At 44.5% G+C, this 24058-nt stretch overlaps 1 protein-coding gene across 1 annotated transcript; it reads left to right on the plus strand.

Moving 5' to 3' along the window:
• The first annotated feature begins 28 nt into the window (after window positions 1-28).
• Window positions 29-24058, plus strand: LOC139345191 (A disintegrin and metalloproteinase with thrombospondin motifs 2-like). Its single transcript, XM_070983734.1, has 25 exons — window positions 29-191; window positions 1522-2015; window positions 3793-3997; window positions 6253-6359; window positions 6458-6541; window positions 7819-7902; window positions 8753-8906; window positions 9188-9293; window positions 10881-11024; window positions 11206-11338; window positions 12181-12294; window positions 13028-13173; window positions 13250-13339; window positions 13709-13791; window positions 14846-14979; window positions 16936-17059; window positions 17366-17446; window positions 18132-18295; window positions 18397-18556; window positions 18657-18789; window positions 19064-19274; window positions 20686-20815; window positions 20917-20991; window positions 21746-21932; window positions 22563-24058. The coding sequence occupies exons 1-25, from the start codon at window positions 104-106 to the stop codon at window positions 23368-23370; spliced, it is 4239 nt and encodes a 1412-aa protein (XP_070839835.1). The 5' UTR covers window positions 29-103; the 3' UTR covers window positions 23371-24058.

Raw genomic sequence — 24058 nt, forward strand, 5'->3', positions numbered from 1 at the left:
TCAGCAGCTGTGCGCGCCTGTCTCTCTGTCTGTCTCTCTGCCTGTCTGTCTCTCTGTCTGTTTATCAGTCTTACTCTCTGCCTGTCTGTCTCTCCCGGTCAGGATGGATGAGCTTCGTTATGGATTATTGATTATTGTGTTTCTGTTGCCAATTGACTGTTTACACTCAATTTACATCACTGACAACACAGGTAAGACAGTGCTGCTGCAACTTTACTGCTGCTGCTACTACTGCAACTACGCCTACTAGTACTACTACCACTATCGTATACTACTGATGCTGCTACTCATAGTACTGTAACTGCTACTACGTCTATACGACTGCAACTGTTACTGTTACATCACTGACAACACAGATGAGACAGGGCTGCTACTGCTAGAACTACCATTGTTGTACAGATTCCAATACTTGTACTATTGCTACTGCAGTTGTAAATATTACAAGCAATGCTGCTAATCTCACTAGTGCTCCTGGTACTACTGTTATTATGCTATTGTCAGTACTATTGTTACTACCATTGTTCCTGCAACTATTATTGAAGTAGTACTTCTGCTAAATGTCAACTGAATACTGTTTCAACTGCTGTTTTACTGCATGTTCTGTACTAACTGTACTACTGTTAATACTTCTACTACTCTTAATCTTATTGGACACAATGGTTCTTCTTCCTCTTCTTCTTCTTCTTCTTCTTCTGTGGTCGTTGTTAAGTCCTCCAGGCTGTGACCTCTGACCTCTGCAGTAAAGGTGAAACAGACAGGAGTGCAGCTGACAGAGTACCAGTGCTCCCAGTGCTCCCAGTGCGCTGTTCTGATGGTTCCAGCTGTGAAACTGTTCTGAATTAGGGAACGTTCCTCCATTCTGCCTGAGTCACAGAACTTTCCCCGCCACGTTTTTCCCATAAATCTTAGTGTTTATGCGTTTCTGGCGTTTGGGGAATGTGAAGGATTCAGATCATATTTCATCATATCCTGACTGTGTGTGTGTGTGTGTGTGTGTGTGTGTGTGTGTGTGTGTGTGTGTGTGTGTGTGTGTGTGTGTGTGTGAGAACATTATCTGAGATAATTTCATATGGAAGAAGGCTGCTCTCCTTCTGTCTGAGGTCATGGAGGTCAGCGGTCACACACACACACACACACAGACACACACACACACACACACACACACACACACACACACACACACACACACACACACTGTGGTTTCTGTGTTCTCTCTTCTTGCACAGACTAAAAGTGAAACCAGATCATGTGAGATCCTGGTCCAGGAGTCTCTCTGACGTGTGTGAGCCTCTCAGCTCCAGCTTCATTTGATCACATGTTTTCGTGGAGGTCTGCACGGCGTCCTGTGTCCTCAGCTGAGGATGACCGGCAGGACCTCAGTGATGTTTCATCTCCGAGACACATGATTTATTAGCGCGTGTCCTGTCTGTCCACTGTTTCTATCAGCACGAAGAACACTGGACTTATGAGACATCTGTCAGTACGAAGACACGCTGAAGTAATTTCTTTATTCTCTCTCAGATTCTCTCAGTCAGGTCCTGTCGGAGTTTGGTATCATTCGTCCAATCAGGACCACCTCAGAGGGGCGTTTCCTGTCAGCGTCAGTCTCTGTCCACCACCTGCACCGAAGCAAAAGACACGCCCACTCGGTAGAGGACACGCCCACTGACATGAACAAGGTCAGAAACAAAAGACAGACTCAAACAGACACACCCACAGCACACCAGACCCCGCCCATAGATGCACCACTGTCCAATCAGGCGGGAGCTCCCAGCTGGAGGGGCTACGCGGACGAGGAGGCGGAGCTTTTCTATAACGTGACGGTGTTCGGTCAGGAGCTCCACCTGCGTCTGCGTCCAAACTCTCGTCTCGTCGCCCCAGCCGCCACCATGGAGTGGTGGGAGGAGTCAGGACGCAAACACTCTCAGCCAATAGTAGACACTGGCTGCTTTTACACAGGAGAGGTGTCCAACATGGAGGACACGTCTGTCGCCATCAGCAGCTGTGACGGGCTGGTAGGTGTCACCTGAACCAGGTTCATGTCTGCCTGAAGTCCAAACTCCCTGAAGTCCCTGTTTCCCTGTACAGCTCTTCATCAGCTCCTCTTCGTCACTTGTATTATTTTATATTGTGGTAGTTCAGAAATTATCTTCGCTGCTTCTTGTTGTTCATCTGATAAAAATCAGCGTCACGACGGTCTGAACGAAGGTTTTACCCTCAGAGGGTTCACATCAAATGAATATGGCCTCCTTTAAACAGCTGATCAGCTGATCAGCTGTCAGATCTTTACAGAGTTCATCTCTGAAACTTCCTCTTTACATTTTGCTGCTTCGGCCTCCTGTTTGCACAGACCATCAATCAATCGATCGATCAGCAATAAGCAGATGGATTCTTGTCGATACTCAAGAAAATGTTTGATCACATCTGAACGTGTGACGTTTGTTCACCTTCGTTTTCTCGACGGGTTTGAATTCAACAGCCAATCAGAATTGGTCAGGGACAGAGTGATGAAGGTCAGACGTCTAAACGTGTGGAGACACGTTTTACTTTAGAAAACTCCTCAAAGATTCACTGACTGCGTTCCATCAGTGACAGAACAGTCATTGTCACAGCTAAACCAGCGTCAGCTGATGTCTCCGCCACCGTTAGCGACCACAGAGTCCCACCATAAACGAGCTGGACGAGATTATTAAAGGTGTAAATAAACATGGGCAACATCACGCCATCATCATCATCATTCTCCTCTGTGAGGAAGCTGCTGATGGAGACACGTGTTTGGACAGCTGCGGGTGTTTTTTGAGCATTCTGACTTTCCGTATGAGCTGACCTGAGAGCAGCTGAAACCACAGAGAGTTTAATACTCTGTAGCATGATGAGAACATCTGACTGAGCTCAAAGCCACACAGGAAACATCTTTGAATGCCATTAAACGAAGAAACGTGTCACATCACGCCAACATTTTTCAGAAGAAAAAACGTAAAAATCAACAATAAAACTAAATCAGATCCTAAAAACAAAACAAATGAAGAGAGATTTTAATGAGAAACGTTCGTTCAAAGTCAGCCGAGAGCAGAAGAGAAAGACGTCGATTCATGTGAGACAGAAACGATTTGAGGCGCAGAGACAAAAATACTCTGTAAGACATGAAGACACGAAGCCGCTTTAACGCAGCCAACTGTGCCTGACTGCAGCACACTTACCTTCACTTCTTACAGCGCGAGCTCAGCTGCCTGATTGAAGCCAGATGTGACAGAAAGATGAGAGGCGTTTAAAGACAGAAAGAGGAGAAGGAAAGAAAAGAGACGAGAGGGAAGGAAGAAAAGAAAAACTGAGAAGGAAAGAAAAGAGGTGAGGGGAAAAGAAAAGGAAAGATAGCAGACGAGAGGGAAGGAAGAGATGAGAAGGAAAGAAAAGGAAATAAAACAAAAGGAACAAGAAGGAAAGAAAAGGGAAAAACTAGGAAGAACGATAAAAGAGATGAGGGAGAAAGAAAGCAAAGGAAAGAGGAGAGACGAAAGGAAAGGAAAGGAAAGGAAAGGAAAGGAAAGGAAAGGAAAGGAAAGGAAAGGAAAGAGGGAAAGAAGAATATTTTCCTGCTGCAGCTGCTGATGTAATTTAAAGAAACGACTGATCAAATCAACAAGTGGACACAATAACAGGAACACCTGAATCCACAGAAGTGAATGAAGAATCAGTCAGAAGGAAGAGAGTATTGATCATCAGAGTTCAGTGGACTAAATGATCGATTACACAGTAGATTACACAGTAGATAACAGCTGTCTGTGTCTCCAGGCCGGCATGATCCGGGTGGGTCAGGACGAGTTTTTCATTGAGCCGTTTGATCGACCGAGGACAGGAGGAGATGAAGAAAAAGAAGAGGAGGATGAGGAAGGAGGAAGACAACACGTTGTTTATCGCTCCTCATCCATCATCAAGAAACAACTTGCTGTCAATCAATCTGAAACTGTCAATCAAACCGCTAATGACTTCCTCCGAGGTGAGAAAACAGATGGGGTTCATAAATGCACCGTGAGGTGTTCAAATACAACAGCAGAGAGAGGTTAGTCATCTGTCCACAGTCACCATGTTCAACTGTCCTTCAGTTAAACAGGACCAACAGAGACAGACTGAACAGTACCAGATGTACAGGGTGTCCTATGGTGGACACACAGTAAGACAAAGACAAAAAAGTAATGTGGAGTGGAAAAAGACCTCAGTCCTTTCTCATTTAGCAAAATTCAGATTTTTCTGGAAACGTTTGAAATTTGACTTGAAACCTGATTGATGTCCATCATTTCCAAACACTGTCACACAATCAGGCCTGTCAATCAATACCTACAGCACTCACTCACACTTTGTTCAGGAAATCCTTCTCTTTCTGAAAGTTTTTTGATCTCGACTCACGAGGTATGTTGATAGTGGAACATGAATTTATGGGTAGTTACATGAATGAAATGTGGTTTTGCACCTCAAGCAAAGAAGATGAATCATGATCAACAAACACAGAAACTGTTTTTTACAGCGTAGCTCCTCCAAAATATCCACTGTGTTGTTTCTGCAGAAGGAAAGAATCAAACTGAAAACAGAGAAGTTGTTCCAGGAGACTTGGCAGAGATGACAGGAGCTTCACAACACACACACACACACACACACACACACACACACACACACACACACACACACACACAGCCAGCTACGACGTGGCAGTCAGAGGTTCACAGTTTTGGAGGTTTTGGAGGTTTTGGACTCAGAGTTGACAGATAGTTCAGCTCCTGAATGGTTCATTCTTGCAGTCATTGACTCTTGAAATCTGTTTGTCTTCAAACCAGCATCAGCCAATGAGAAGCGAGTTTTCTCTCACCTCAGTTAAACTCACCCTGAGCCTCCAGCAGCACAGTGTGACCTCAGAGAGTCTGTTTCTGATCGCTGATGTCATTTCCTTCACAACAGATGTTTTCATAAACATTTAAAATAACCGGGATTTATGTTTCCGACACAAAACAATGAGTAGATTAGACCAAAATGGATGTCTGTCCATTGTTTAATGTCCATTTGTTCCGTTTCACCACTTTTTATCAGAATTTAAGTAACGCTGATCAGCTGTAGAAGACCTACAGTACATGTGCACCGGTCGCCTTGTTTGTCTATATGCTCAAGGAATAAATAATCCATCCATCCATTATCTATACCGCCTATCCCTTTCAGGGTTGCGGGGGGCTGGAGCCTATCCCAGCTACAATGGGCGAGAGGCGGGGTACACCCTGAACCGGTCGCCAGCCGATTGCAGGGCGGAATAAATAATACTATACAAATATAGATATAAATACTATTTCACATGAAGAATGAGTGCCTTGGTTGTTGGTTGTCTGTACTGTGTGGGTACAAACGGTCCTGTTTCTTTTACCGGCACCACCAAAGAGCACCAGTTGGATCAGCCATCAGAGCCATGCAACCCTTCCTCCTCTTTATTCAGTTACTGGTAAATGCAACAATGTTAAATACTGACCGTCTTCGCTCCTTCGTTCACAATCAGTGTTGGGAATAATCCATTAAAGTAACAGGAACACATTACTGTAATTCCACTACTTTTGGCAGCAACTGGAACACCTATTAAGTTCTTTTGTCTTGCGTGAAAATAGTGGAAAACTGCAGAAAAATTTCTCTGATTCAGCAGATTTTCTGGTTTATGATCTAAGGTCACCCGAACTGATGTTGGCACAAGACAGTTCAGACAATGTAGCTCGCTTCCCATCGCAGTGATTGTAATGTTTCTCATACATCTCATATATATGTTTCTCTAACAAATCCTGCTATCGAACCAAAACAATACAAGCATCGTTTACAGGAAGGAACACTCATCATTGCTGCCCTCTGGAGGTTGGGAGTATTAATACTCCTATCTCAGAGTCATTAGAATCAGCTGGGAGTCTTTTGACTTACCTGAGAGTTCAGTTGATCTGAGAGTTCTTAGACTCACCTGGCAGTCATTAGAGTCACCTGAGAGTTGTCAGAGTCACCTGGGAGGTTTTGAAGTCATCTGGGAGTGCTTTGAGTTACCTGAAAGCTGTTAAGTTGATCTGAGAGTTGTTAGAATTACCTGAGAGTCAGTAAATTCAGTTGAGGTTATCCAAGCGACCAGGAAAATTAAGACAATACAACTAATGCTGCAACGTCATCAAATTTTAGTAATTGATGAAAATTAACTTCAGTATAGACCACGATTACTGAGATTTTTCTTTTGTTTGTGCCCAGGTCCGCTGTTAGGTTCTCTGAACTTGACCCACAACATGCCGCGGTCAAGATCTGGTTCAGCTCGACAGCGACGCTACATCGAAGAGGCTGAACTATTTAACATAGAGGTTACTGAACTGTTTAAGATGGAGGCTGATGAACTGTTGTTTGTGTAGAGCTTACTAAACTATTTAACCTCCCTTAAAGTTTTCTTTCCCTCCTCCAGGTTTTGTTAGCTGTGGATTACTCTGTTCTTCTTTTCCATGGCCGAGACCACATCCAGAAATATCTTCTGACACTCATGAACATAGTAAGTGGAAACATGAACACAGATTTGTAATTCAGGAGTAAATGTAGTTGATGTTGCCTCACTAATGAGAAATGGTGAGTCCACATCACAGCACATCAAGCTGCACAGAGCAGGTTGAGCCAGACAGGAAGTCAGGCACAGGAACGGAGCAGAGAATCCGATCAATTTGCAAAATAAAACAGCCTGTGCAGACTCCCGATCATATATTAACGATAAACACCATCAAATGGGCAAAAAAATGAACCGTTTTACTACGTAGCCGACTTTCCCATGATGGTCACACAGGAAAGTTTTTTCATTGTTGGAAGTTGAAGACTTCACAGACAGAAGCCTCAGCTACATGTTCCCAGTCAAGCTTCACTACATAACTGTCAATATTAGAATTAGAAAATAATAAATTTTTCATTTTTCTGGTGCCCCTGTCTACATCACAGCAACATCACATCTGTCATCTGAATGCTGGTAGGAAAGCAAAGCAACGGTGCAAATGATTTACATATTCAACAACAGATGCCTGAGAAGGGTGTTCAGATATTCTGACATAACAAGATCACAATCTTGGAATAAACAGAAAAACAAAAGCAAAACCATCATTAGTGAAATGAAACCTGAAATGGAGAGAGATCACATTTCAAAGGTTGAGCTGAGATGTTTCAAAAATGCCCTGGAACAGAACTGTGACAGACAAACTAACAAAACAAGAGTAAACAAGTAAACAAAAGCTCAACATGTAGCCAGCGATAACAAATGATGGCAACAGCTCCTAAATCTCACAGCGGACCGAGAGGACTAAGTCAGTTAAGTACATGTTCAGATTTACTGTCTGTCTGCAGTCCAATTCAACTCATCACCAAACGGTGATCACTTCCCGGCTCTATGTCCCTCTTCAACCTCATGTTCAAAAAGTACAAAGGACAATGTGATTACAAAGAATATCGATACCTTGAGCACCTTGAGCTTCAATCACAGAGAACAACGGACGTCACACACTGTTGGTACAAGGTCCAGTGCACCTGATCTTCCAACTTGAATTTTCAGCGGGTTCAGCAGGAAGTAGACTTGATCCTCTCTTTCCTTGGGGGTGACACAACAAGAAACCCCTCCATTACAATCAGGCAGTGACTCTAGAAAGTTATAGAAGTTTAATCCAGATTTCTGAAAAGACAGGTAGAATTTCAAGTCTGTATTTTTGCATTTCCCAAAATATAGCAAAGATGGTCAAATAGACCAATCATTTCTGGGCATTACTACAGCACCTCTGTGTGTGTCTGTTCCAGGTTAATGAGATCTATCAGGATCATTCTCTGGGTGCCAACATCAATGTCGTCCTGGTCAACATCATCATACTGTCTCCATCACAGGTACTACACTGTGACTCTGTTTCGAAGCTACAGAAGGATTCAGGTCAGGGCACTTTCTGTAAATCAATGTTGTCCTGCTGTTGTACTGCCTTGTTCAGGAAGGATAGGCTTTCTTTGGCAGTTTTGTCTTCAGGGCAGAAATTGTCCGTTAACGGTGTGTAAACTTTATTTTGTCTCATCTACTGCTTTGTGGGCCCTCCTACTACAGGGCCCGAGAGAGTGTCTTGTTGGATCTTAGGTGTTGTTTTTTAGTTAAAAGAATTAAGTGAACAGTTCAGTTCAGCTGTGTGTACCTTTGGATTGAACTCCGACAGGAAAACAAGATCATATTTTCAATCATGATTTCATGCAAGTAACTCTGTGAAAGTTTCACTTTTAAGTTTAGATGGATGAAGAGGGTCAGGGAGGTGGTGTTGTTTCAGTTTATAAAAAGACCTTTTAGACATTTAGACCATTTCTGTTTTCTACTTTGCTTTCAAATGCTCTGGTTCCCCTGCTTTGGTCAGTGCTATTATCCAATCACCCTGGGTCAATAACTACTTATTTACAACTTCAATTACATTTAGTCATTTTACAGACGCGACGTACATATGAATTCAAAGACTGATGGCACAGCATCAGGGGGAGTTTTGGGCTCAGTATGTTGCCCAAGGATATTTCGGCATGTGGGCTGCCGAGGCCAGGGATCGAACCACCAACCTCACGATCGGTGGACGACCGCTCTACCTCAGCTACAACCGCCCACTTTTCAACATTTTATTAAAGAAATATTTACTCTTCAGGGAATCTGTACCAATTTCAGATTTGTAAAGGTTTACAACAATTAAAACAAATAGTGTCCCTCCATCAGTCCCTGGAGATGATCTCTGTGGGGAATCCCCAGAAGAGTTTGGAGAACGTATGTGGATGGTCGTATCTCCAGCAGAGGGAGCAGAGTCACGCCAAGCAGCATGACCACACCATCTACCTGACCAGGCAGGAGTTCGGCCCCTCCGGCATGCAGGGTACTACTGCTAATACCTTCACTAATATGTACTACAAGTACTACTACTAACACCATCTACCTGACCAGGCAGGAGTTCGGCACCTCCAGCATGCAGGGTACTACCTCTAATATTTCTATGAATACATACAATAAGTATTACTACTAATGGAATCGACCTGACCAACTCCTGCAACTACTAATTCTACCACTAAAACTACAAGTACTACTACTTACACCACCTGCCTGACCAGGCCCTGACCTCTCAAAGCTGACGTCAGACCTTTTGATATTTCTCTGCAGGTTATGCTCCAGTTACAGGAATGTGTCACTTGCATCGAAGTTGTGTTCTCGTCTTTGAGGACGGTTTTTCCTCTGCCTTCGTAGCTGCCCATGAAACAGGACACGTGTGAGACACACAAGCACATACACTTACAAATAAATGCAAATTTGTTGGCAGTACAAATAATCAGAATGTGTTTTTAAAGACAACATCTAAATGACTCCCAGGCATAAAGGTGATAACAGATTGCAGTCATAACAACAGAGCCCCAGGTGTCCACATGGAGACGATAATGACTCCCAAGTGCTCACACAGACGCAATAATGGGCTTCCAGGTGTCCACATACAGACAGAAACAACTTCTGGGTGTCCATGTAGAGACGATAACATTCACCTTTATAATTACCACAACATATAGATAAGATTCAAAACTTGCCTGATCGTCTGTCTGTCTGTCTGTCTGTCTGTCTGTCTGTCTGTCTGTCTGATCGTCTGTCTGTCTGTCTGTCTGTCTGTCTGTCTGTCTGTCTGTCTGTCTGTCTGATCGTCTGTCTGTCTGTCTGTCTGTCTGTCTGTCTGATCGTCTGTCTGTCTGTCTGTCTGTCTGTCTGATCGTCTGTCTGTCTGTCTGTCTGTCTGTCTGTCTGTCTGTCTGTCTGATCGTCTGTCTGTCTGTCTGTCTGTCTGTCTGTCTGATCGTCTGTCTGTCTGTCTGTCTGTCTGTCTGATCGTCTGTCTGTCTGATCGTCTGTCTGTCTGTCTGTCTGTCTGTCTGTCTGTCTGTCTGATCGTCTGTCTGTCTGTCTGTCTGTCTGTCTGATCGTCTGTCTGTCTGTCTGTCTGTCTGCCTGTCTGTCTGTCTGTCTGTCTGATCATCTGTCTGTCTGTCTGTCTGTCTGATTATCTGTCTGTCTGTCTGTCTGTCTGTCTGATCGTCTGTCTGTCTGTCTGTCTGTCTGTCTGATCGTCTGTCTGTCTGTCTGTCTGTCTGTCTGTCTGTCTGTCTGATCGTCTGTCTGTCTGTCTGTCTGTCTGTCTGATCGTCTGTCTGTCTGTCTGTCTGTCTGATCGTCTGTCTGTCTGTCTGTCTGATCGTCTGTCTGTCTGTCTGTCTGTCTGCCTGTCTGTCTGTCTGTCTGATCATCTGTCTGTCTGTCTGTCTGTCTGTCTGATTATCTGTCTGTCTGTCTGTCTGTCTGTCTGTCTGATCGTCTGTCTGTCTGTCTGTCTGTCTGTCTGATCGTCTGTCTGTCTGTCTGTCTGTCTGTCTGTCTGTCTGTCTGATCGTCTGTCTGTCTGTCTGTCTGTCTGTCTGTCTGATCGTCTGTCTGTCTGTCTGTCTGTCTGTCTGTCTGTCTGATCGTCTGTCTGTCTGTCTGTCTGTCTGTCTGTCTGTCTGTCTGATCGTCTGTCTGTCTGTCTGTCTGTCTGTCTGTCTGTCTGATCGTCTGTCTGTCTGTCTGATCGTCTGTCTGTCTGTCTGTCTGTCTGATCGTCTGTCTGTCTGTCTGTCTGTCTGTCTGTCTGTCTGTCTGATCGTCTGTCTGTCTGTCTGTCTGTCTGTCTGATCGTCTGTCTGTCTGTCTGTCTGTCTGTCTGTCTGTCTGATCGTCTGTCTGTCTGTCTGTCTGTCTGTCTGTCTGTCTGTCTGTCTGATCGTCTGTCTGTCTGTCTGTCTGTCTGTCTGTCTGTCTGATCATCTGTCTGTCTCAGTTTAGGGATGGAGCATGATGGTGAGGCAAATGACTGTGCTGACGACGTGCCATTGGGCAGCATCATGTCTCCACGGGTTCAAGCCACCTTCCATCGATACCACTGGTCTCGATGCAGCTGGAGGGAACTGCATCAGTACCTACAGTCAGTACTACTAGTATCTACTACTACCAGTATACAGACTAAACAACTGAAACAGTGAACTCTGGCTGTAGAGTGAATATTTTTTTCCCCAATTCCATATCAGGCATCACCTGAACACACCATATGTCAACAAAAAACCTCTCTTCTGTCTGTCTGTCTGTCCATCTGTTTCTGTCATCAGTACTTATGACTGTCTCCGTGATGACCCATTCAACCATGATTGGCCAGCTCTGCCTCAGTTGCCAGGGTTTCAGTACTCGATGGACCAACAGTGTCGCTTCGACTTCGGACCAGGATACAGTCTCTGTACTGCTGTATGTCTTTCTGTCTGTGTGTCCTCCAGTCTGTCAGCTGACCCGTCTGTCTGCCTCTTGCAATTCAAGCCTTTACAGTTTTTGGTAGCACAGGCAGCATCGCTTCAGGAGCAAAAACTGGAAGCTGGAAGAAATGAACGGCCCTGTCCACATTCCCTCCTGTTTCTTTTTTCTGGACTTTTTTTTCTAATCCATATTTGAGGAAACTTTTAAACAGGACTGCAGGATTAAAAACAAACACAATATCTGTAGTTAGGAAAAATGTCAAAAATGTAATTTAAGAAACAATTTAAATATCAGTCCAAACTGAACACTTTAAATTGAAACAGGCGTTAAATGTTCAAGTTTTCTGATGTCTTTTGGTGAGACTGATGTGTGCAGAAATGCCCTGTTGATCTTTTTAGGTTGGAGGCCAACACCACATCTGTTCAGGATGTTAACTGTGAACTGTTTGATGAGATCACACAGAAACCCTCCCCAGGAGGATGACTTACACATTAGATCAAATTTATCAGCAGTCTTTAATCTCATGACGTCTTTGTTGTGGAAGTTTCCAACATTTCAACATGATGATGTAACTGTGTTGTTTGATTTTGTGGTTATCATGTTTGTGTTGAATGTATTTATTTTTCACGGTTTCTTTCAGTTTGGTCCTGACTGTTTTCATTTTGGCTCAGATTTAAGAAGTCAGAATCTGATGTTTTATGAGCATTTAAAACATTTCCACTTTATGTTCCTGCTTTTTGACTCAACAGTACTTTTTCTTGCTCTGTCAATACTTTGTAATGATGTTTTGCATTTTAACCTATTCTTAGTATCTTTGTATGTGTGTTTGACTCCAGTACACGACCCATGAGCCCTGTAAACAGCTGTGGTGCAGTGACTACAACAACCCGTTCTACTGTAAGACCAAGAAAGGTCCACCGCTTGATGGGACGAAGTGTGGACCAGGGAAGGTGAGGACATATTCAGGTCATTGTGGGTTTAAGGTCAGATGCTAATTTGTCCCAGACGGGTTTTTGATGTCAGCAGGTTAAAGTTATGTGTGCCAGTTGTGCCAACAAAGTTTTACATCTTCTTCTGATATCAGCAGTTAAAATAGAAAAAGGGTCTTTTGGGGCAATTTGAAGAGGTACATCATGTTTATCAGTGAGCTTCAGAGATATTGGTCAATAAATTAATTTGTTTCCATGAAAGAATCTGGATACATGTTGATCCACTGCTCTGGTCCTAGCTGAAATATCTCAAAAATTCTTAGATAAATGAAATGCAATGAAATGAGGTTCAGAAGTTCATGTTCATTTCGGGATGAACTGTAATAACATGGATGAACTCCTGACTTTTCATGTAGCACCATCATCAGGTCAACATGTCAGTGTGTCTAATACTTTGGTTTAAGACCAAATACCTGCAAAACTAATGGCATTGCAATCAACCCCAGCTGGACTTTCTGCTTATTGCTAAGTAGCTATGCTATGTTAGCATGCTAACATGCTAAAACTAACACGATGAAGATGCGTAATCATGATACCTGCTAGCATGGCTGCATACTTCAAGTCTGGTTGGCAGAGCCAGGCAAGTTGTCTCTCCCTTCCTCCAGTCTTAATGCTAAGCTAGGTTAACCACAACTGGAATCCAGCTGTGTGCTGAACTTCCTTGCACCTTCATGGTAACTGTCTCTTGTTGCAGCACTGTTTTAAGGGGTTCTGTATGAAGTTGACCCCTGACATGCTGAGACAAGATGGCGGTTGGGGAACATGGAGTCCATATGGCAGCTGCTCCAGGACCTGTGGGGGTGGGGTCAGGTTTCGGGCCAGGCGCTGTGACAACCCAGCGTGAGTTAGCTGTCAGTCATCTGTGATGTTACACATGAGACACCAATCAGAGAGACTAACCAGATGTTTTTCTCAGTCCAGCCAACGGGGGGCGCACCTGCTTTGGAAACAGTTACGAGTTCCAGCTGTGCAGCCAAGAAGAGTGTCCACCACTGACTGACTTCAGGTGTGGTTTGTATATTGCATTCTGCTCTATTTTGTTTTATTTTACTTCATTCCACTTGACTTGATGCAAGTCCTTCAGATGGACTTCACTGGACTTGATTTGACGTCACGCCACTCTGTTGGACTGGACTTGATTCAGCTCCACATGTCTACTGTACTCAGCTGCTCTCTGCATCGACTCTAAACCGTGTTTCTCCTCCACTTCAGTCAACTGAGTCCAGTCGACTGAACTCGACTGGACGTGACTAGATTCTTCTGTGTTGTGTTGTGTTGTGTTGTGTTGTGTTGTGTTGTGTTGTGTTGTTATCCTCAGTCGTCAGTTTGTGTGTTTGTGTGTTCTCGCAAGCTGATTGTTGTTTTTCTCTTTCAGGGAGGATCAGTGTAAAGTCTGGAATCCATTTTATGAACATGAAGGAAAGAAACATCACTGGCTGCCATACCAACACCCTGACCGTAAATACACACATCATATACACCCATGATACACCCTGACCGTAAATACACACATCATATACACCCATGATACACCCTGACCGTAAATACACACATCATATACACCCATGATACACCCTGACCGTAAATACACACATCATATACACCCATGATACACACAGACCGTAAATACACACATTACATACACATACGTCACATTTCGGTTCAGAAAGTGGACCCATGTCTAGAACACCACCAGCAGACAGATGGAGTACTTGGCGGGTGACAGCAGGAGCACCTGGGAGGGAGAACAGGGGCTGGCTTGAGTTTGACAGAGACGGTCCTGAGCAGTAAAAGACGGTTCGCATAATCCAAACAAAGAAGAAATCTCTCATCAAAAAGGCACAAACATCTGGCACGAGATACATGAAGAGCTGGAGGCTGATGGACTGATGGACAGCAGGTCTGTAGGAGGACCGGAGTCTGGATCCAGGAGGGAAGCCACACCCACTCCACATACATACAGAGACAGAAAACAGGAGACACCGCGGAAGACAGGAGACAGAGTGGAAAACAGGAGACACATAATATATGCTGACCTTAAATACACATATCATAATAGAGACATAACAGACACAAACACACAAACCATGAACACACACGCACACACAGACACGTTTTTTCCGAAATTATAGATTAGAATAAGTTTCCTCTCTGCTCATTTTAGTGTATGTGCTTGTAGTGTGTGTGTGTGTGTGTGTGTGTGTGTGTGTGTGTGTGTGTGTGTGTGTGTGTGTGTGTGTGTGTGTGTGTGTGTGTGTGCGTGTGTGTATGTGTGTTCACATGTTAAAGTCATCAGTCAGGAATCTGTTAGTGGAAGGAAACTTGTGGCCTCTCCTCCCTTTAACTCTTTAAAGACAGAAAATAATTTGAATTTTGTCTTTAAACTCTTCGAGTTCCACCTTAAATATTCCATCTTAAGTGGCTCTGACTGTGTCATGTTCTGATATTCAGTATAATAGTGTTTCTTTCTTTCTAAATGCTGTGCATCCTTATATTTTTGCGTGTGTTGCAGCTGATGAGCGATGTCGACTTTACTGTCAGTCGAAGGAAACCGCCGCCGTGGTTTCCATGAACAGAATGGTGCATGATGGGACGCTGTGTTCCTACAGCGACGCCCACAGCGTCTGCGTCCGAGGAGAGTGTGAGGTCTTTATATAGTTTCTCATCTTCTTTAGTCTGTGTTGTTATTTTGATGTCATTTAATTGGTACTAAAACTAAAACTATGTAGCGCAGCAGGTAGTGCGGGTGCCTCACAGCAAGAAGGTTGCCGGTTCGATCCCCGGGTCAGGCGGGGCCTTTCTGTGTGAAGTTTGCATGTTCTTCCCGTGCATGCGTGGCTTCTCTCCGGCTTCCTCCCACAGACCAAAAACATGCTCATTAGGTTAATTGATGACTCTAAATTGTCCGTGAGTGTGAATGTTTGTTTGTCCTTGCATGTGGCCCTGCAATCGGCTGGCGACCGGTTCAGGGTGTACCCGCCTCTCGCCCATTGTAGCTGGGATAGGCTCCAGCCCCCCGCAACCCCGAAAGGGATAGGCGGTATAGAAAATGGATGGATGGATTATTGCACATTTGTTGCTCCTGACACATCTCTCTCTGTTTGAAGAGACTGTGACTTTACTTTCATATCTATTCATTTTTATTCATTTTATTGTATTCGACTGATTCTAGTCTATTGATTCTACTGACTTTATATTGTCATGTTTTATGAAGCCATGATGTAACAAAGGATATAACATAATATACCAAATATAGCATAGCATTAAGGAGTGTAGTATGGCATATATGGCATGGTGTGCTATGGTAAAGCACATTATATACAATAATATCTCCCAGCGCTGTTGTTATATGGCAGAATGAATAACAGAACTGTGATCCAGATCTGATTCTGAGATCAGAATCCAAACGTAAGTGTCTGAGTATGCTGACACAAACAGGAAGTTGATGTCAGTTCTCAGGCTACGTTCCCACCAAACGCGATGAAACAAGATCGCGCCGCAAGATTACATACAAAGTCAATGCAAAGACGCGATTTGAAGCGTCATTTTGCCGGGCGACGTGATGGCCGCGATTGCGCGGCGCGATGGACGCGTTGGCCGCGCCATCGCTTCATCGCTCAAGTTGAAATTATTGAACTTTTGCGGCGGATTCGCGTGAAGACGCGCCGCGACAGCCTATCAGCGTTGAGGTCGTCATCGACGTGCTGACGTACGGACGTAGTCAATGAGAGAATGAAATGTTGTTGTTGGGCGGGCTTGTCGCGCGCCGCCATGACGCCGCAAGGGGTTTTTCTACCAGTGTCAAAACTGGAGCGTCTGGCGCGACGCGATTTCATTTGAGGCGCGATTTGAGGCGTTTGGTGGGAACGTAGCCTCAGTGGTTCAGTGTTCTGATACAGACACACAGGGAAACAGTCCTGACACAAGGACTGCAGGCTGTCACTGAACAGTAACTTCAGTTTTTGAGTTGATTTCAGGTCCAGTCACTTTATAAAAATATTATAATAATCATAATCTGTAGTGCTCATCACAACAGGAGTTATTTTCTTTTTCCACAAGACCCCCAAAATCAGAAAATTTAAAAATGTAACCAGAGACCCAAAAATGTGAGACTGCGTCACTGTCACTGCTTTCAGTTTAACCAAGTAAAAAAGACGCTGCAGGTCACGAAGGTGAAAAGTGAGCTGTTGGCAGCTGCAATAGACATGAAGTCCGTCGAGTTTTGATTCGATGAATTCTGGATGACTGTCAGATGTCACATCTAGCCACTAAAACAATTACAATAAGTCGCTTCAGTCACACACTGATGGCGCAGCATCAGTGGCAGTTTTATGGGGTTCAGTATCTTGCCAAGGACACTTTGGCGTGTGGACTGCCAAGGCCGGGGATTGAGCCACCGACCTCCTGATTGGTGTACGACTGCAGGAACCTTCATTAACTGTGATGTTCAGTTTTTCCAGGTTTTCAGTTTCCCAACGAGAGCCACTGATCGACCAAGATCTGCTCCTCTTTTTTGTCCTTGTTTCATCTCCCTTGACCTTGTTTCATCCCCTCTGACCTTGTTTCCTGTCCTTTGTCCTTGTTTCCTCTCTCCCGATGCAGCATGTAGGTTGTGATGGACAGATTGCATCAGACCAGCAGGAGGATCGATGTGGTGTGTGTGGAGGAGATAACTCCAGCTGTAAGATCATCAAAGGAAACTTCACTCGCAGCACAAAGAAACAAGGTCTCTGAAAAACATCTGATCAGAGGAGAAACTTTACCTGAAGTTTTGTGTCCCACTGAAACAAGTTCCATCAAATATTTCAACCTCATTCATTTTGGAACCACTGAACAGAGAGCAGATATATTCTGTGAAAGTAAACAAGAACTACTGAGCTCATTATTGCACAGATACAACGCTGGTCCTGCCACGTAAAACGCAGTGATGGGACAGTAGTTACCGATGATTGCTACTGTTGTTGGCTTTGATCATGTTTCTGTGGATGTGTTCATTACTAGTCAATTCATGATTACTGTTCCCATGGCCTAGGTTACCTAAAGATCTTGGAGATCCCTAAAGGAGCTCGACACCTGCTGATCCAGGAGTTCAAAGGGACACCTCACATCCTAGGTAAGACGGAAGGAAACTCTGAAAGAACGAAGGGTCATTATGTCGCTGTGTAGCACATGAACATACATCGGTGGCACACTTGAAAGCTCTCAGCTCAGTTAGTGTTGTGGTGAATGGGCAGACCATTCCTTCATGTCCCCCTTCTAAGCTTCATAGTTTATTAGTGTGGATGATGGTGCCATGGCTTTAGGTTTTATTTTAGTTAGTTCCTGTTTTATCTTGAAGGAGTTTTGTTGCCTGTTTATATGTTATTGTATTAAAGCTCGCTTTTGTTACGTCAACTTGACTGTCCAGAGTCCTGCATTTGGATCCAACCTGTTTCTTCCCTGAACCTGCTCTTCTAGAGCCATGTAAGTACGACCTTGGGAAAATCAGTTGGTAGATGTTCTCTGAAATGTGTTCTTTCATTTGTAAAAGCATTTCTTCACCAAAGTTTGTACGACATAGATATGCTGGCCATTTGTGTGCTTCTCCATGCATCTCCCATAGGTTTTAATAGAACTGGCACCAACGTATGGCACCAAGCAGAGCATTAGAACGTCGATATAATGACGTAATGACCCTTCCTTCCTTTAGTGTGTCCTTGGATAAGAGCAAGGAGGTTGAGCTTATTTTGTCCAACATAAGGAACTAATGTGGCGCGCCATTTTGTGGAAAAGCTTCTTTTCATTGTTTTCTGCTCCAGCGCTGAACAACCAGGAGACAGGTCACCTCTTCCTCAACAATGAAGATGAGCTACCAGAATCCCGAGTGCTGATCGAGACAGGTGTGGCGTGGGAGTACAGAAACACTGAGGAGCAGGAGTCCATCCAGACCACAGGGCCGCTGAAATATGGAGTTCTGCTTATGGTCAGTCTGTCAACACAGGAAAGCAATCCCACGTTCTCACAGTGTGTCTGACTAGAGACAAATCGGAAAAAACACCGCCTGCCTGTATTTCTGTCTGTCAGGTCCGTTCTCATGGTGACTCAAAGGTGACCATTTCGTATAAGTACATCATTCAGGACGGTCTCCGGTCCTCGCTGGAGTCCAACCTGGTGCAGGAGGATACTATCTTCTATGAGTGGGCTCTGAAGAAGTGGTCACACTGCTCTAAACCCTGCGGAGGAGGTACAGAACTCTGTTGCTGGTTATCACCCTGGTAGCTAGCTGGGTAATGTGGTTACAAGTAACAGCTGCATGGTAGTTAACAGTGTTGTCTGGTTGCCAGGGAAACAGTACACTAGGTTTGGCTGCAGGCGGAAGGCTGATGGGAAAATGCTACACAGGATGTTCTGCTCCAACATCAACAAACCCAGAGCCATCAGCCGTAACTGCAACACCGATGCCTGCAGTTCACCACGGTAACATGTTATAGGTCACCATGTTGGTACATAGCTCACCATGTTGAGGCTGATTTTGGGTACAAGCCACTCTGTTCTGGTGCCACAGGACCAAGTCTGAGCCATTTCTACCCTCCTTCAACAGGACTGGTTGTTGTTTGTTGATGTTTATAGATGCATCATTGGTGACATGATTAGAATTTAATAGTCAAAGGAAAGAACAATGTTGGAGTATCGCTTATCCAACAAGAAAGCACAGTTTGTTGTATGAAATCCTCCTGTTCTGTCAACTCAGCTGGGTGACCGGAGAGTGGGAGGCCTGCAGCGCCTCCTGTGGTCAGACGGGGTGGCAGCGTCGCTGGGTGAGCTGTCAGCAGACGTCCAGCGCGGGGCAGCAGCAGCGCTCAGTGCACAGCAAATTATGTGGCGAGGACCGCCCAGATGTTAAACAAACCTGCAACCGCTTCCCCTGTCCTTCTTCCTGGCGGGCTGGGCCCTGGACCCCGGTATGAACAGTGAAACCAGGGGACAAGTCACAGACACTTGTTTATGTGTTTAAATGGGAGGGCACATTTGGAAAATGTCTAGATACTCTCTACAAAATAGGAGGGGGATTCTACAATTTGGATGAATAAAATGGCCTTACAGTACCTATGTACTCTCTCCTGAGTATTTTACACACATGCTCTCGTGGTAGCTATTCTCAATAGCAACCCTATCTGGCGTAGTTGTAATGTTATACCAGAATGAATAATCAACATCAAAAAGCAGATCAGTTTGACCTTAAATCTCAAATCACTAACTATTTTAATATTCAACTCACAGAGTGACTTTTGCTCCTCAAGACAGTTTTGGTCAAAGTGGACCCTACTATGAAACCACTTAGAGTAAACTTCAAGTAAGCCCTATGTTGCATTTGAAAACAGTGGGTAAAGTGAGTTTATGTGCGTTTAGCTTTAATACATCCAACACAAAAAAATCAACCAAGGCTAATGCCATTATGTCATTAGCTATATTAGATTTAAAGGTGTCTTTGTGATCGTCCCATCTCCACAGCCAAATACTGTGCAATCAGCAAGCTAAAGTCAGGAAGCCAGACTGGTAAAGTTATGTGATGTTCACTAGGTTTGGCCTTTGGGAGACAGTACAATCCTATTTTTAGCTAATTTATAGTTTGGCTGGAGTCAGCAGGCCATCTTTTCCTGTGTTCTCTTTGCAGTCTCTGATGACAGTTAGGGTTCAGTTAGCTCACAGATTTCTCACCTTTCTGTACAGCCGGTCTCCTGTGTGGACTGACAGACTGACTGACAGCCAAATAATGCTGTCAGTCACAGCAAACAATCAGAAATGGGTTCGAATGAAGGAACTCAAAGGGCGGTGCTCTGATCTCTCACTTACTCGCAACTACTTGTTTTCTTGGAATACACTTGTTTTTCTCAGTTGCTGAATATAATGTGGTAAGCCAAAGAGTGGAAAACCATAACTTTGCTCTACCTAACTGAATGATGAGGATGCATTTGCTCCACTTGCTTGATTGCTGAGGCGCCTATTTTAGCTGTAACTTCCTTCTCTCTGGCTGACCTAGAACATCATTTCTGGAATCTCTCGAACTCTGTTATCTCTAGAGCTAACTTCTGCTTCTCTGGACTATCTTTCCCTTCTTTCTAGAATATCTCTACTTTTATCTTTCTGGTTAGCTCTACGTTCCCTCTCTCTGGACTACCCTGAACTTCCTCTTTCCAGACTTCCTTTCACTGATTTCTATCTGGACTACCTGGCTTTCTGGACTGTAACCTAACTTGGCCAGTTAGGAACAACTTTTAGCCTTAGGATGTTTGTTGAATATGACCTTAGATCAATAACTGATCAATTTACAATCTGCACATCAGTGTTTGATCAATGCGTTTACTTTTGTAGTGTTCAGTATCGTGTGGAAACGGGACTCAGGAACGTCAGGTTGCATGTTCGAGTACTGAAGGTTCAGCCCAAAACTGCAGCGAGCCCCGACCAATCACAACCCGCACCTGCCAGGGCCTGCTCTGCGGCGGTAGATATTGACCAATCTCGTAATACATCTGTGCCCTGAAAGAGAAGGAGGGATGCTGGGAGTTGCAGTCTGTGTGTAACTGTGTTTGTCTCCACCTGCAGGTGACCAGAAGAATGCCATAATTAAGTGGCTGTCCAGGTCCAACACCGGCTTCCCAGCTCCCAAGATCTCCTCCAGTAAAACACAGACTCTTCTTCCTTATCCCTCCACAGGTTTCTTTTCTTTCTTTTTCTGCTCTTTCTTCTCATTCTCCAAATTTGCTTGGTCTTCCTCTTCCTCTTCCTCCTCCTCTCTCTCCACCTTCTCATTAAAATATAATGTCACTCAGGTTTCTGTTTTCTGAGATGATGGCTGATGGTTTAAAGATTTATTGGACTGGGATTTTCATTGATTCTGCATTGTGGCAGGACAGGAGAGTAGAAAAGAGGACAAAAGATTAATTTGACCTTTTTATGTTGTCTGCAGAAGGTTTAGCTAATTTCTTGCAGTTTGTTTTGGGCTCATTTTGTTTTATTTGCAGTGACTCAGACCCCATAATCTGGATCAGGAAAACACGTGTTAATGCAGGTGTGGATGACGTCTGAATAGTTGGCCAAGGTTCTTGATATAATACATCTGCCCTGCAAGGTGGAAGGTCACCTGACTCCTCTGCCTCTTTCTGTTATCAAAAGCTGCCTGTCAAAATGAGAGCTACGCACTGCAAAGGGAAAAGAAAGAGAGGATGAGAACACGCGTTAAAACCAGGTGTAAATGTGAAGGCTGAGCTCTGAGGTCATTTTCAGATTGTGTATCCAGGTGGAGGTGATGCAGATCAACAGCCGGGAACTTTTTGCACAACCCAATAAATAAACCTGAAAGCATCATGTTGGTCCACTGATCACCTGTTCTGTTCTGGTGTCAACTGAGCCGTCGCTCCCGCTCTGTCTCCAGGGCAGCGTTGCCGTGGTGACCGCTCAGTGTTTTGCCGGATGGAGGTGTTGAGTCGGTACTGCTCCATCGCCGGATACCGACAGATGTGCTGCAAGTCCTGCAGCGAGAGAAACTTCAGCAGCTCTGACAATTCCAGCAGCTTGAGCCTCAACTTGAACAGCACAAACCCACCGACCTCCAACAGCAGGTGAGACGAAAGAGTGTGTGTGTGTGTGTGTGTGTGTGTGTGTGTGTGTGTGTGTGTGTGTGTGTGTGTGTGTGTGTGTGTGTGACACTCTGCTGAGAGCTTGAGAGCTCAACTTTGATCACAGCAGCGTCTAGTGGGCATTAGAGGAAGTGCAGCTTCCAGGTTTCTTTGGTTTCTTTTCTCTGGTTTGAAAAGGAAAACATGATGTCACACTTCATATCAGGATTTTGTGATATGAGAATCAAAACATGAGAACATTTCATATAATATTCAAAAGATTCTACAGATGTTGGTCCAAATTAGACTAGATCAGAAGAAATCTTTGAAGGACGCTGCCCCTTCTTCCTGGAATAAATGAATGGAAAATGTTCACTGAAATCCTTAAAAATTGCATCTGGCTGTCAAGACTCTATTGTTTTGTCCTTGTCCTTGTATTGCATATTGGCTGGATATAGTGTGTGGGACAGTTGTCTCTCAGGTCCAGCATACAGTAAACAGTTCTGTCCAAGCTTCAGCTTTGACTGTGAACGTTCATTGACTCATCAGTGTTTAAGGTTTAACTGAAACATTTCCGAGGCTTTAAACAGTCCTGACCTCGTTTCACGGATCGTCCTTGTTTTTGTCTCGTAGTGTGTGGAGTTTAACCACAGAGACGATAACTTCAGCATCCACCTCTTCCTGGTCCAACAGCAGCTTCGTCATCGGTGACATCATCACTGACATCATCAGCACACCATCTTTGAGCTTCACTGTAACTCTGCCCCCCACCAGCAGGAGCACCACCGACTTTGTGTACGTGGAGTACGACGATTACGACGAGTATTCGTCCTACGAGGATCCGTTGCTTGACGCTGTTGATATCATTCCAACTGCTACTACTGTTAGTACTGCTAGTACTGCTTCTACTACTACTACTGCTACTACAAGACGTCCAAGAAAAACTGCTCCACCACATTTGTTCAAGAGGAAAACTACCACTACCACCACGAGCCCTGCTACACTGCCCACACTAACTGCTGAGGGTCAAAGTGCAACACTGGCACCTATCAGGACGTCTGCCGTCCCAGAGTTCCCCACCACACCGTCAGCTGAAGCTGATGACATCATCACTGCCACGTCATCGCCAAACAGAATGTCAGGGGGGAGGAGCCTTCAGATTGAAACTGAACCAACGCCAACGTCGTCGTCCTCCTTCTTCCCGCTTTCTAAGAAGGAGAACAACACGGTGGACGAGGTGCCGTACCGGATCGTGGGATTGGACGGTGATATCACCAGGGGACAGCAGAACTACTTTGTGCCACGGATGCCGCCATTTCGTGAGCGAACACAAAACAAACGCATCCAGCAGCTTCTGAACGAGAAACGGCGTCAGGACCTTCTGAGGAGATCCAACAGGAGCAGAGAGGGCAGGACTGACAGGAAACATGGCGGATTATGAGAACACTCCTGCCCTGGTTTTAGTTTTATTGTTCATACATGACGTGCATGTGCAGCTTGCTCACTTTCTGCTAATGCTACCAAATTCTTACCAAGACACAGAAAGAGCTCGCAGAGCTGACCGACAAAACAAACGACTGATGATGATTTGGGTCTTTAGGACGTCAGCTGTTTTTGAATTTCGTATGAAGCATCCTGAATTCTGGAACTGATCCTGAAACTGTGTAAGAGCAGAATGTGGAAACACTTCCATCAAAGTGTTTCTGGTTTCATTCATGATGTTTGTACCAAATAATCCTGTTTCCTAATAAAGCAAAGTGTCATTCAACTGCTGATGTCATGACGAGTCGTGAACACCTCTTAAAGGAACAGTTCAACATTTACTGAAATCCCTTTCTTCTCTCTCTGGCTGAGGGACAGATGTTGAAACTGACTCCACTCTCGTGTCTGCATGTGAAACATGAAGCTAAAGCTGCTTAGCTTAGCTTAGCATAAAGACTGTAAACAGCTAGCCTGACTGTCCAAAGGTATAAAATCCACCTGCAGCGCCTCTGAAGCGCACTGATGAACACATTATTTGGCGTTTTAACAGGGAATTGTTGTCATATCAATCCCCCAAAACGCCAGTTTTCCTTTCGACCCAAACGTCGGCACTTTAGAAACAGGACCGGATCACATGCTGTCTGTCA

This window comes from Chaetodon trifascialis, chromosome 16 (genome assembly GCF_039877785.1).
Source record: "Chaetodon trifascialis isolate fChaTrf1 chromosome 16, fChaTrf1.hap1, whole genome shotgun sequence".
NCBI lineage: Eukaryota > Metazoa > Chordata > Actinopteri > Chaetodontiformes > Chaetodontidae > Chaetodon > Chaetodon trifascialis.

Excerpts from the sequence above, each read along its gene's own strand:
- LOC139345191 (XM_070983734.1), top strand. The coding sequence starts at position 104 with ATGGATGAGCTTCGTTATGGATTATTGATTATTGTGTTTCTGTTGCCA. Across the intron at positions 6,542-7,818 it reads TTCTGACACTCATGAACATA|GTTAATGAGATCTATCAGGA; the intron begins GTAAGTGGAAAC and ends TGTCTGTTCCAG. Across the intron at positions 18,296-18,396 it reads AATATGGAGTTCTGCTTATG|GTCCGTTCTCATGGTGACTC; the intron begins GTCAGTCTGTCA and ends TCTGTCTGTCAG.